Source organism: Gavialis gangeticus, unplaced genomic scaffold, assembly GCF_001723915.1.
Source record: "Gavialis gangeticus isolate Ggan-Ray unplaced genomic scaffold, GavGan_comp1, whole genome shotgun sequence".
NCBI lineage: Eukaryota > Metazoa > Chordata > Crocodylia > Gavialidae > Gavialis > Gavialis gangeticus.
In genome coordinates, this window is record NW_017729028.1 from 34137586 (window position 1) to 34151294 (window position 13709).

The 13709-nt window shown below is 46.1% G+C and overlaps 1 protein-coding gene across 13 annotated transcripts in view; it reads left to right on the forward strand.

The window, feature by feature from the left end:
* Positions 1-13709, forward strand: part of PKHD1 (polycystic kidney and hepatic disease 1 (autosomal recessive)) — a 484191-nt gene that overhangs the window by 57060 nt on the left and 413422 nt on the right. For all 13 annotated transcript variants that reach the window (XM_019520930.1, XM_019520934.1, XM_019520940.1 and 10 more), the window contains exons 14-20: positions 803-944; positions 2486-2600; positions 4226-4501; positions 5230-5319; positions 6696-6786; positions 11144-11292; positions 12199-12329. In XM_019520930.1, the coding sequence (XP_019376475.1) occupies positions 803-944; positions 2486-2600; positions 4226-4501; positions 5230-5319; positions 6696-6786; positions 11144-11292; positions 12199-12329 (994 nt within the window). The remainder of the gene's footprint in view (positions 1-802; positions 945-2485; positions 2601-4225; positions 4502-5229; positions 5320-6695; positions 6787-11143; positions 11293-12198; positions 12330-13709) is intronic.

Here is a 13709-nt window from a genome sequence, read left to right on the forward strand (position 1 = left end):
TTTTTGGCAAGGAGACATTCCTGGATGTTTTTAGGCACAAACATCCTTCTTCAGGTATACAGGAGAGCACACAAACAAAAACAGGCTTTCCCTACGCCTGAAAAGGGTGTTTGCTCCTGAAAGGTTGCAAAGAACAATTTTTTCCAACTATTTAGTCGGTCTAATAAAATATATCATATTTACTTAAAGAACCTTGTCTGCCAATGTCCTTAGACCAACATGGCTACAACCAACGATTCTGGAGGCTATTGGTCTTTCTCTTTCTTTATTGGAGGGGATTTTATCAACTGAGGCACAGCCTTTGCAGAATTCCTACTCTATCACTTAAATGGATCTCACTCATAGGCCAAAAGATATCTTTTTCAAAGATGCTGGTTGTTACCACTCACTGGGGGCACCTACACAAGAAGCTTACTGAGAAATTGCCTGATTAGCTCTTCAGTAAAGCATCTACCACTACAAGTGCAGAGCTATTAGGCTGGAGCTAACTAATTAACACTGACATAGGTTAGTACTGCCTGATACAAGTACTATCTTATGGGGGAGTTATTTAACCCACTGCAACTCACCTGTAGATAGACTGTAGCACCCTTGTGCCCCAGCCAGCCCCTCTGTAGCATATGGAGCTGGGTGAATGGCATCAGAGTTTGTGTTGTGCTAAATCCGTGTCTAGACATGCCCACTAACATGTAATCTGTAGCATGCAGCATTTTTTTTTTGTTGCTTTACCATCAATTCTCTCACATGCCATACAGCCCGCATTAGCTGCTGCTGATACTATTCTTAATTTTTAATTTCCCAGGAAACAGAGGGCTTCTCTTTGAAGTCTGGGATGATACAGTAGACACTGGCCTAACAGAAGCAACACCTGGGTATAGATGGCAATTTGTTCCCAATGCCAGGTCTCCAGCAGGATTTCTCTCTCAGGCAAAACAGCCATTCAGGTATTCATTGATGTTAAAAAGGATAGGAAGCCTTGGCATGTACTTATGTGTAAGAAGGAGCAACAACACATATCAGCTCTTTATAGAAGGTTTGACTGCATGGCTCCAGGTACAAGCAAACCTTTCCTCTCTGTGCTTGAACCTTTAGGTCAAAAAATATAATGAAATATTTTATGCTATATTTTGTTTCTTTGCTGGGTCCCTCTGGTCTTCCTGGTTCTACCTAGGCAGAGCCAGAAGTGCTAAAGTACCACAAACAAGAGTGTTGCTATGATAGATCCAGCTCCATTAGAAACAGGAAGGACCATGTCTAAAGAGAAGCTGTCTTGCATATGGATTCAGGCTAAATGTTGTGTGCAGACAAGTCTGGATATGCTAGCAGGACTAGACTCTTATATCAGTCAGGGTAGCTCTATGGAAGTTAATGGAGACAGATTGTGTGCATCTACACGTGCACAGTTACTGCACAGTAACTTAGGTTACTGCACAGTAACCAGAAATTACTGCGCAGTATGGGTGCACATCTACACGTGCGTACCCATACTGTGCAGTAACTATGGTGATTTATGCCAATGTGTGCATAAATTTGCTACCTGCGTGATGAAAAGTAGCACATTTAGGCCCAAGTAGTTACTGCGCAGTAAGGCACATGTAGATGACTTACTGCGCAGTAACCCTGTGTGTGTGTGTCAGTCCACACACAGAGTTACTGCAGTGTAATGCAGTACATGTGTAGATGCCAGCATAAAAACCGCTTACTGGGCAGCAATTTACTGTGCAGTAAATGTATGTGTAGACACTCACATTGATTTGTATCCGTTGTGGATAAGGTTTTAGACTTCTAGGTGCCCAGGAGCTGAATTTTTTGAGATTTTTTCTTGCGACCTATACAAAATTCACTATTGTTGTTTTATAGAAATATGCACAAAAATGTTCACTTTTCAACTGGACAAATCCTTGAAGGAATGGTGCATCAATAGCTATTAAGCACAAGAGTTAAGGATACAGCCTCTGAATCATAATTTTCTAGAGCTTGAATGTTGAAGGCTGCAACAGAGGAGCAGTGGCAGTGGAAAAATCCCTGGTCATACACAGTGCACTCTCCCTTTCAGCATCGACTCTTTGCCACTGTGTGACCAGTGGCACAGGATACTGGGCAAGGTGGACCTATGGTCTGACCCAAAACCAGCAGTTCTTATTTGAATTTCACATGATTCTCATTTGAACCTGTGCACCTTTTTGATCTGATTGCCTTTCCTCTTCCAAATAGCGATGCTTTTTTTTTTTTTAGCGAAATGGCTTATTGTTCCTGGGACATAATCTTCACTTTTCCTTGGAAATCTTTGCATAACATAACTCGTTTTCCTTGTTTTGTGAAACCAAGTAATTTTTTGTGTGTCTAGTACTTGTAAATGCTCTAGAATGCAAATGAGTTAGTGTTGAGTTGCAATGCTTTTTCCTGTTACTAAGGGGAGTCAGCTCTTTGTTGGGGATCGAGTGCTGACTGCTTCATGTGATGCAGATGTTCTTCTGCTACCTAGGTCACGGCTTCGGGGGTTCTTTGTGGCACCACAGACAAATAATTACACCTTCTGGATTCTTGCTGATGGCAAGGCATCTCTGTATCTCAGTCTGACAGAAGACCCAGGAAGCAAGGTGTGTTGTTATGGCAGCAAGAATAGGAAGTGAGGGATACAGAGAAACTCTGTGGATGGGTATCACGCAGTGGAATGTCTCGCCATGCAAGCTGGACTCCTTAGGAGGCCTCATTCATGGGCTTTTACTTTAGACCAATGCCACTGAAATTGATGCAGGTACACATGGTTCTCTGTGATGGTTTGGCCTTTGGTTCACCAGTTTTTGAAGGACTTGCTGCCACCTCCAGAATCCTGCAAATCTTTCTTCCAGGGCATATATAAAGTAACAGGAAACTCACAATTAACACAGGTTGTGAAGACTCGGAGGCCTTTCATTCTTCTTCCAGTCCATCCCTGCTCCAGAGTTAGTGCCAGACCCAATATCCTTTATGCCGTTTCCACCCACAGTGGGGCTCTCAGGTTGAGTCTAATACCTGAGCAGAGATGGCTGGCCAAAACCAATGCAAAAGGACTGGTGTTGCAGGTGGCCCATGCTCTTATCTCAAGTAATGCTGAGCTGAGGGAGAAGCTTCTATGTCAAGACAATTTCTCATGGACGGGTGTCATTTCTTAACAGGAGGGGACTCAGTAGGGGCCTTATCTAATATAGGATCGGGCTATTCATCTTCAAAGCAAATGGGGACTAGCTCTAGCACGCAGTGTCCTTCTGAGGTGGGCAAATTATGTAAGCTGGGGAAGAGGCGATATAGAATTGAAGGGATTTTTTGTTTTGTTTTAGTGATAGATTTAGACATGAGAAGTGCCTTTTTCCTCTTCCTAAGCACATTAATTTTAGATTCATAGAGTCATAGATTGTGAGCCTGGAAGGGACCTTGGAAGAGCATCGGGTCCATCCCCCTGCACCAAGCAGGAAAGGTAACTGGGGTCAGGTGAACCCAGCAAGGTGACCGTCCAGTCTCCTCTTGAAGATTTCCAGGGTAGGCGATTGCACCACCTCTGGAGGGAGCTTATTCCAGTCTGGACACTTAACTGTGAAGTCGTGTTTCTTAATGTTGAGCCTGAATCAATCTTCCAGGTGTTTGTGGCCATTACTCCTGGTTTTCCCCTTGGGTGCCCTGGTGACCTCTTGCTCACTGAGTCCTTGATGTACTCCCCTGGTGTAGCAGTACGCTGCTACCAGGTCCCCTCTCAGCCTTCTCTTCCTAAGGCTGAAGCGTCCCAGATCCCTCAGCCTTTCCTTGCATGGCTTGCCATGTAAACCTCTGATCATACTGGCTGCTCTTCTTTGGACTCTCTCAAACTTGTCCACGTCCTTGTTAACATGTGGTGCCCAGAACTGGACATGGTCCTCCAGTTGTGGTCTCACCAATGCTGAGTAGAGTGGGAGAATCACCTCCTTGGTTTTGCTGGAGATGCATCAGTTGATGCATGTCAGAGTATTATTTGCCCTGCCAGCTACAGCATTACACAGCTGGCTCATATTCATTCTGTGGTCAGGTCACAGCTCTCTGCCAAGACAGGGTCTTCCCCTCATAGGATGGGAAGGAATTCCTCAACCATTAACTTGCAGCTGTGCATGTGGTCTGTTCCCTCTATACCATTTCAAGGCCCGAGTCCAGCAGAAAGAATTGGAGCTAGAAGCACTGCTCCATCATCGTCTCATTGTTTTTTGTCTGAATGCAGGTGAAAATTGCCTCTCTTCCTGCTGGTGTTTCCCAGTGGTCTGAACACTGGGAGAAGAACTGGAATCAAAGCTGGCAGCCAAAATCCCAGAAATTTGAGCTTACTGGTGGCTCAAGGTACTACCTGGAAGCACTGCATCATGGGACAGCACCCAGCACTGGAATGAGAGTTGGGATTCAGCTGCACAATACCTGGCTGAACCCCGATGTGATCAATACCTATCACAGAGAAAAGCATGAGATCCAGGCCAGTGCTCACCAACTTCCAGAAATACAGGTCTGTGGCATGCCTGTGATCATGTACCTTAAGCCTCTGTGTGGTGCTATTTACCACATGTGTGCTGTAGCAAGTCCTTATTATAAAGGCCCTGATGTGTTCTTATCCTGTGTTAATGAACAGTGAAGTCATGATTATTTGCATTCAAACACATTAGGAAGCTGTGGTCAGCCCTTGGCTCCCAAAAGATCCTTCCTTCATCCATTAACATGTTAAATGTGCCATCTGCCTTGACTTCATTAGGATCTAACCCTGTTAGTTAATTCATGTTGACTAACACAGGTTTGGAACGGATTTATTTTCTTAGCTGATCTCAAAATGTTATGCTGTTGGATTTGGACCAGGTGATATTGAACGTCCACAGGAGGAAGGGATGTTCAGTAGCTAGAAGAAGTTGGTTCTGGTGGTTGAAAGTCAAGACTAGGAATATAGCAACTGAGGGGCTGCTCCTGGATCTGCCACTGGCTTGCTTGGAGATGCTGAATGAGTCTCTTTAACCACCCGGTCCTTGTTATGTGAGAACCAAAGCCTTAGGCATGTATCACAAGAGACTGCATAGAGCAATTGGTGGTTGAAGGGACTCCTGCTGCTGACTTGTAGAGACTGCAAGGGATGAATACTGATGACGTATAAAAGACCTCTTGCAGTACCTTCATTAGAAGAACCATAAGAAACTTCTTGAGATCTTTGTACCTCACGTACGCTGTACCTGTTTTTCTTCCTATCAGATGCTGACTCTCTCTGGGACAGGATGGTTCAGTCTTTCCTGGGACAATGTATCCAGCAACATGATATCCACAAATGCTACAGCTGACCAGGTGGGCATGATTAAACACAGAAAGCTAAAACCTCAGCTGGTATAAAACATCATAGCACCATTGAAAGCAACAGCACTATTCATAGCATGCCCTTCTATGAAAGCTTATGTCTCGCTGAACCAGTTAGTCCATAAGGGACCACCCTTGCCCGACCTTCTGCCTAACTTCAGACTAGCCTGGCTAACCACCTCTCTTCATGAAAGTATGGGTGGAAACAGATGCTTTTTGTTGCACTTATGCCACCATCAACATTTTTATGGGTCACAAAGTGAAAGCGAATAAATGTCCATACCTTCTGTCATGCCACAAATGCCGAGATTTGTGGCCATGACAAAAGGTAGTCATAAATTGTTCCACTTTTATTGCAACAGATGTCTATTTGCTTGATGGTGGGACTCTGTCCAGGTAGGAGCTTCTGGGGCTTGGTGGCGCAGTCCTGAGTGCCCTGGGAATTCCTGCACAGAACTGGGCTTTTCAAACCCTGGGAGTGCCTGCCCACTTTCCCCTGCTTCCAGAGAAACCACCCTGGCTATCTCCAGGATGTGGCTCTGGATACAGAGAAACTCAGGGCTTCCCATTTCCAGACACTTGCCCTGGGCATCCCAGGGGCATGCCTATGGAAGCAATGAAAGCCGGGATGCAATGAAAGCCCCAGCCCCAGGACCGCACTGGAGTGTTGTGGCTTTCCTTGTTTGCAGAGATGTGCACCCAGGACCTCTGGGGTGGTCTCTGGAAGTAGGGGAAGTCAGTGTTTCCCATGTGCAGAGGTGTGCCCCTGGCAATCTTTGGGAATCCAGAGATTACTGGGGGCACATCTGGAAGTAGGGAACACATCTCTAATTGTCCCACAAGATCTGCGGGCAAGACAGTGAGTCACGTGCTTTGCCCAGTGGAGCAGATCAGCTGTGTGGGACACATCCACTTCTTTGGCATTGTCTGATCTAGGCTATGAAAACCTGCCTCAGTTGGTGACCTGTCCTAGAGGCTGAGACCTCTTGCCATATTCTCAGTTATGCTTACAATTACTGGGAATGCTTTTGAAAAGCAGTTTTTGTGGGGAAACTCTCAGCTGCTGGGACCTGCAACTGCGTCTGATCTAGTCCCCCTTAGGTTCACAGTGAAATGCAGAGTAGTAGATAATTGTCTATCAAAATGGACATTCTGATACTTGACCATAGGGCCTTTCCCATGCAAGAACATAGACCATGAGAGTCTTTGTATCCCTAAAATGCACTGTAAGCTGGTCTAGTCAAAGTTTGTGATCTCAGTTTTATGAAACATAGCAGTGGCTTAGAAGCATCTCAGACCAATCAGCTACACAATGGACCATAACAATGGTTGCATCCTCAACATGGTTTTATTTTTCCTTTCTGTAGGTCCAAGCAGTCATAGAGGAGCTTCTTTCAGTAAAATGTGACACCGAGCCATTGTCTGCTAAATTCCTTTTCCGGAATGGGTTTGAGTATGGTAAATACATACTAAAATAAAGATGATTCTAGCGCAGAGTAACAATCAGTGTATTGCAATAATGGGTTATTCTGTTTACATAGGAACCATGACATTTTCGGGTGGCATTGGTTAACTCAGTAAAGCTACGCTAATACCACCTGTGTATGAACATAAAGATGGGGAAGTCCAATGCATTTAGTTGGCCAAAAGCTGAAAACTAGTAGATGTTAGATGGTGAAGGGAAGGTCTCCCACATTTTGGCTCAAAAGCCTACCGCTCAGAGCACTTGCCTACAGAGCAGAAAACACAGGTTATAATCCCCCTTCATTCAGAGGGGTCTGATGTCTTGCCCTTCCCAACAAAGTGGTGTAACCACCAGGATGCAAGTGAGACATTACCCAGGCCCCTCTCCAGGTGTTTCCTTGAAGCTGTTCTCCCAAAGACAGCCAAGAGCAGAAGATACATGGAGCCAGAAGGAAGAGTATATGTTGGAGGCTGTGGGGCTCAGTGGGAAGAATGCTGCCTGGGAAAGAAAGGGGACCTGGATTCTAGGATGCTACCAATAGGGCAGAAACTTCCCCAGTCCTTTTTTCCAGTAAATATTAAATGCAAGGTACACTGCACCAGGTTTAAAAGGCCTGGAGAAGGGAAGTTCAAGAAGACTGGAAGAGTCCAAATGCAAAGCAAGACAAGCAGACCAGCTGCAAGCCTGCTAGCTTAATGTTAATCTTGGGCAAAAGAATGAGAAAGCCCCTATGAAATGTAATTAATAATCAACAACGTGGTGATTATGTGTATCAGGATATAACTGATGCCAATGAATATGGCTGCATGGAACATGGCTCTTGTCAACACACCTAATTGCATTTTTTTGATATTTTGATGAGATTAGTTTGGTAATGGTGACTATATAGATATTCAGCCTCTGCTAAGGCAGCTGTCTAGGTTGGGAGTGAATCCAGGTTGGTCACCTAGTACCCTCAACTAACTATTTAGCACTGGGGAGGCCTCACCTGAAGTGCCATGTCCAGTTTTGGCCCCACACTTCAAGAAGGATGTGGACGGTTTGGGAAGAGTCCAGTGCAGAGTAACAAACATGATCAGAGACCTTCGAAACATGACTTATCAGGAAAGGCAGAAAAAGACGAGACGAATGAAGGGTCCTCCTGGCTGTGGTCATGTCAAAACATGGGTCCCAGTTAAACCCCTTTTTAACTTCCAAGGTATGTAGGGCAAAACATTAATATTACAGTTGTGATGAGAAACCCCTTTGTCTTAAGTCCTTTGAAAACACAAGGCCAGAGTCAGCCCCTGGCAGCAATTTGGAGCCTGAGTGCAGAAGGGAGGTGAAATAAAGAGGTGATATGACTTTTCTAAAGCCATCCAGTATAGCAGAGAAGGACCTAGGGGATACAGTAGATCATGAATTGAAATATGTCACCTGCTTACTGGGTTGTATTAACCAGTCTCACTTGCAAATCAAGGGCAGTGATTCCTCCACTCTATTCAGCATTGGCGAGGCTTCACCTGGTCTAGTTTTGGGCCCTGCACTTCAAGAAAGATGTGAACAAATTGGAAAGGGCCCAGCACTAAGCAACAAGAATGATTAGAGGGTTGCAAAGCAAGCCTTGTGCGGAAAGGCTGACAGCGCTTGGATTATTTAGTCCAGAAAAGAGAAGATGAAGGGGGATTTGATAACAGTTTTAAAATATGTGAAAGGAGATTACAAAGAGGGTGGAGATGGGCTTTTCTCTGTGACTATGGGGGACAGGACTGGGAGCAATGACCTCAGACTGCAGCAGGGGAAATGGTGGGTTGGAGATTAGGAGGAACCTTTTGACCATGAAGGTGGCCAAGCACTAGAATAGGCTACCTAGAGAAATTGTGGGCTCTCCATCCCTGGAAATTTTCAAGAACAGGTTAGATTGACACTTGGTTGGGATGGTTTAGTCAAGGATGGTCCTGTCTTGAGCAGGTAGTTGGTTTAGATGACCTCATGAGGTCCCTTTTAGCCCTACTATTTTGTGATCCTACTTACAACTTGATAGGGTTGCCAACTCTGTTTGAATCTAACTCAGGAGGTTTCATCGCATGACATAACGACATTTATGCCTTTATGTCAGGACGAAAAATGCACGTTACCATGACATTTTAAAAACCCACTGGACTACTGTATAAATCGGGTTAAACTTTTAATATTTATTTTAATGAATGCCCTATTATTTCTCTCCTGGGTGACTCTCAGCAGTCTTCTGGAGATTTAGATCTAATTCCTGGACTCTTCAGGGCAATCCTGAAGGGCTGGCAATCCTACAACTTGGCCTTTGACATACTTAAAAATTAAACGCCAGCTCTTAGGAGGGCGGTTCCAAGAAATGCAATGAGGTGCCCAGTGACTGTAGAAACCGTGTTGAGTGTTTGCTGTCTTGGACCATCTGCATGGCAAGTGGGGAGGTCCAAAGAGGTGGTCAAAAGGAAACAATGAGCACTATGCCAGAACCCCTTTCTGGAACAGAGGTACCTTTATCCACAGGGATCTGGTTCTCGGAGCCCTTTCCTTTGGGCACGTGCCTAACTAACAAGGATGCTCTTTCAGAGATGTATTTGCTGGTAGTGGTGCTGTTCACATTTGGATCACAGAGTTATCCAAGTGGCAGCTTCTGGCCCACATGCAGCCTATGAAGGGGTTAATTGTGGCCTGAGTGGGTGTTGAAGGTGCTGTATTAGTGCAGCTTCCAAACCTAGGGGGTGAATGCCACTGCCATGTCTTCCCTCCCACCCCCACCACTGACTTCCTTACCAGATGCTGAATTTGGGGTCTGTGGTCCCTGCTGGTGACTCAGATCAGTGAGGTGTGTGAGCAGTGGCAGTGTAAATTCCCTGGGGTCCAAAGTCACACCAGTGCAGTGGCTCTGGCACCTGTGCTGAGAAGCTACCAGTGCGCTGCTGGAGGTGAGTCATCCAGCCTCTGAGGAGCCCCATGGGCTGGATTTGGCACATGGGATCAAGTAAGTTGAGCAGCCCTGGGGGATGCCAGAGCTCTAGGTCTGAGGAGATTCAAGTTGCCACATAAAGGCTGTCCAACCTCTACGTGGCTGAGGGCCACACGCCCCTCATGCCACATTAAGAAGGGCCACACTGGTGGGAGCTGCACGTCCCTCTGCCCCAGTGCACTGCACACCCAGGTGCCCTATCTCTGGATTGCATGTCCTAGGTGCTCCCCACTCCACCCCATATCCCCCTGTTGCACAGCACACTTACACCTGTTCCACCATGCACCCTGGTTTCCCCACACTGCACCACGTGCCCCCATGTATCACCAGAGCGCCCCAAGGGATGATGAGGTCAAACGGTCACAAACTCCTTTGCGAACATTTCAGGCTGGACATAAGGAAGGACTTCTTTACTGTCCGAGCCCCAAGGTTTGGAATAGACTGCTGCCGGAGGTGGTTCAGGCACCTGCTTTGAACACCTTCAAGACACATTTGGATGCTTATCTTGCTGGGATCCTATGACCCCTGCTGATTTCCTGCCCCTGGGGCAGGGGGCTGGAGTCATTGATCTTCCGAGGTCCCTTCCAGCCCGAATGTCTATGAAATCTATGAAGTGTACCCTGCTGCCTCTGCTTCCTGTGCCCCCCACTGTAGTGTGAACCCAGGCACCCCTGCTGCTGCACCATGTGCAGGGCAACCCTACACTATGCCATGCTCCCAGGCGGCCCAACTCAACATTAGCTCTCTGGCTGTGAGCTCCTCCCCCACGCCACCCCCCTGCAGCACAGTGCCACTCAGGCACCCTGGGCTGCAAGCTCCCCTGGCACTAAAGTCCGGGCTGCATTGCACCTCATCACCCCCTGTGGCAGGGGTAGGGGCAGGGGCAAAGGCAGGAAGGGAAGCCCAGAGCCCTTGGCCGCTACTGCAGCTGGAGCAATGGGGAATGCAGTGGCTGGGCAGGTCCTTGGAGGCTGCAGTTTAACCCTTTGCAAGCCACATGTGGTCCATGGGCTTCCAGTTGAATTACAGAGTAAGCTAAATGAGAGTATTTTCCACCCCTTATATTAAAGTTAGCCGACTTGGAGCAAAGAATGAAAGAGTCATGGGGCAAGAAAGAGAAAGAACAAGAGGGAGCTTGACAGCAGCCTTATGTTTAAAGCTTCAGCTCAGCTGGGGGAGATCTGGGTCCAGGTTCTAACAGGGTTTCAGTTTTTCATCTAATGACTGTACAATGCAATGCGCATCACGCTGTCTGTCAAATGGGAACAAAACTAGAATGATATTCACCAGAATGTGTGTGTTCACTGCCTACCTTGAACATTTGCCATACAGCTGCTTTTGAGATTGTTTCCAAACCTCTAACCCCTTTTCATTTTTCCCAGTGTCAGATCAGAAGGACTTCTCCACTAAGGGTTATGTGGTCAGTGGTGTGGAGCCCTTTTGTGGAAGATTCAGCATTTGCAGCCCAAAGCATCTTGTAAGAACATCCCCACCAACTTTACCAAGATACGATGTCACTGAATACACACACGTGAGTAGCGTCTGTGACGGAGTGCCTTAAAAATGGCGGCAGGGACCTGAAAGTGGAACGCAACCTTAGCCTCAATAGCTGAGTCTTTGCCCCTGTTACACTCCAAAAGTACATGTCTCATCTCTGGAGTGTGATCCTGTTTCACCCAGGGAGATGAACATACCTCCCCCATTCTCTCAGTGCACAGCCTTATCCATTTTCATCATGGCAGGGGCCAGCTGGCTCCCCAATGCTGTTTATGCATTTTGCTTTAAATAATCATTGGACAATCATTGAGCACAAGAATCAGATCAAGGCACAAAGAAGTGAAGTGGCTTATTCACAGTCAGGCAGGGAGTCAGGGTAGAGTTGGGAAGAAGAATCAAGTCATCTGATTCTCAGCCCATTTTTTCCCCTGACTTTCTAGGTACTGCACTAGACTGTGGGGTGTAGTGTACTGGGTGGAAACTCAAAGGGCAAAGGGTCTATTTCCAATTGTTGATAGTCTGCTTGTGTCCTCTGGCAAGTCACTTCCCATACTTGTGCTTCAGTTTCCTCATCTGTAGAATGGAAACGATACCTTCTCTGTAAAGTGCCTTGCGATTCACTAACAAAAAACATGATACAAGATCTCACTATGAATATTCCTGCTTCTCAAAGGAAGAGAGGGTATTCATTTCTGTAAGCGTTGAAACCTTTGAGCTTTCTGCTGGTCCCATCAGCAATGGAGCTATGTCAGTCATGGGTTTTTTGGTGTGAACACCTGTCCGTGAAAGTTGGATACATAGCAGTAACTTTTTTCACCCAAGTTATGAAACAGAGGTCAGAAGGGAATCGCGCTTGATTTTTCTTGGATTTGAACCCCAGTCTAATTTCTTTTTCTGGACTAATGTGTTCCTGGTTTGTTCTCCTTCTCTACTGTCACAGGTATGCTTTGCACATAAAGGTTATATAAGCAACATCCTTCATGTTTTGGTGTCCTACAGCAATGCCTTTCTAGGTACAGTGAAGAAAAATCTTACTTGCCATTGGAGTCCTCAAGAGAACAGCCTGGAAAGGTATTCAAAGCATACTTATAGGCTACATAGGTTGAATAAATGACCTTCCCTTCACCCTGTGACCATGTGTAACAAATCCGTTGCCTGCAGATGTGCTGCAACTTGGGCAGATTCTCAGCTGGTGCAGACAGATATAGCTTCATTGAAGTCAATGAAATTGTAGTATCAGTACTTTCCAGCATGAATAAGTTTAATGGTGTATGTAGACTACTCACTGCTATGCCATCTTTAACTTGCTGCTCTGTCCTTAATGATGGCAAAAACTTGAAGCAATGAATTACAATCACATTGAGTTTTAAAGGACTAGACACACTGAGTATATCCAGTTGGCTTTGGAGGTTGCTTTATGCAGCGAATACTGCCAACAGCCTTGCTTCAACATGCGCTAGAGTCTGTGTCAGACCAGAGGTGTGTGTGTTCACCAGGGGAAGCCTTTCCTTTGGAACAAATGCAGTTCTCTTCAGGTATTCAGTGAGAATCTCCTGAACAAAGCAGTCTCCCTGTTAAATTTTAAAGTACTGTAATGATTGGTCTTCAGCCCCATGCACACGTTAAATTTATTATATGATTAACTTGTTAATCTTCCACAAATAGTAACAATGCCACACATTCGACCAATTCATGGCACCATAAAGTGGAAAACCAGACACAAAGATATTCTGCATAAAAGGTAGAACATCTTTGTGGCTGGTTTGTGTGACGCCATAAATTGGATGTGTGGCTTACTTCCATCTTGATGCTGACAATCGGCTTGTTATCAGCATTGGTACTGGGAGTGAGGTTAACACTGGGGATGAAGGCAAGGTTCCCAGTAGAGGAGAGATGAGAGCCTCTACCAGCCAGGAACCTTGCAACCCCCTTGCCTGGCAGCCCTTGCTGCCTTGTCTAGCAGCCCCCAGCTTTGCTCTGCAGCAAAGATGTTCAGTTGTGGGGAGCCCCAGGGCTCTCCACAACCTTGTATTTTCATAGAATCATAGAAAATGAGGGTTGGAAGGGACCTCGGGAGGTCACATCTAGTCCAACCCCCTGCTCGAAGCAGGACGAGCCCCAACTAGATCATCCCAGCCAGGGCTTTGTTTTCCTGGGTTATAAAAACTTCCAGGAATGAAGTTTCCACCACTTCTCCAGGTAACCTGTTCCAGTGCTTTACTACCCTCCTAGTGAGGAAATTATTCCTAATCTCTAACCTAAAGTCCCTTACTGCAACTTCATAGATTTCATTCATAGATTCATAGATTAAGGGTCGGAAGGGACCTAGTAGATCTTCTAGCCCGACCCCCCGCCAGGGCGGGAGAACAACAAAAAAAACCCCAAAAAGAGAAACGGGACTCAAATGAGTCCAGCCAGGTAGGCATCCAGCCTCTTCTTAAAGACCCCCAG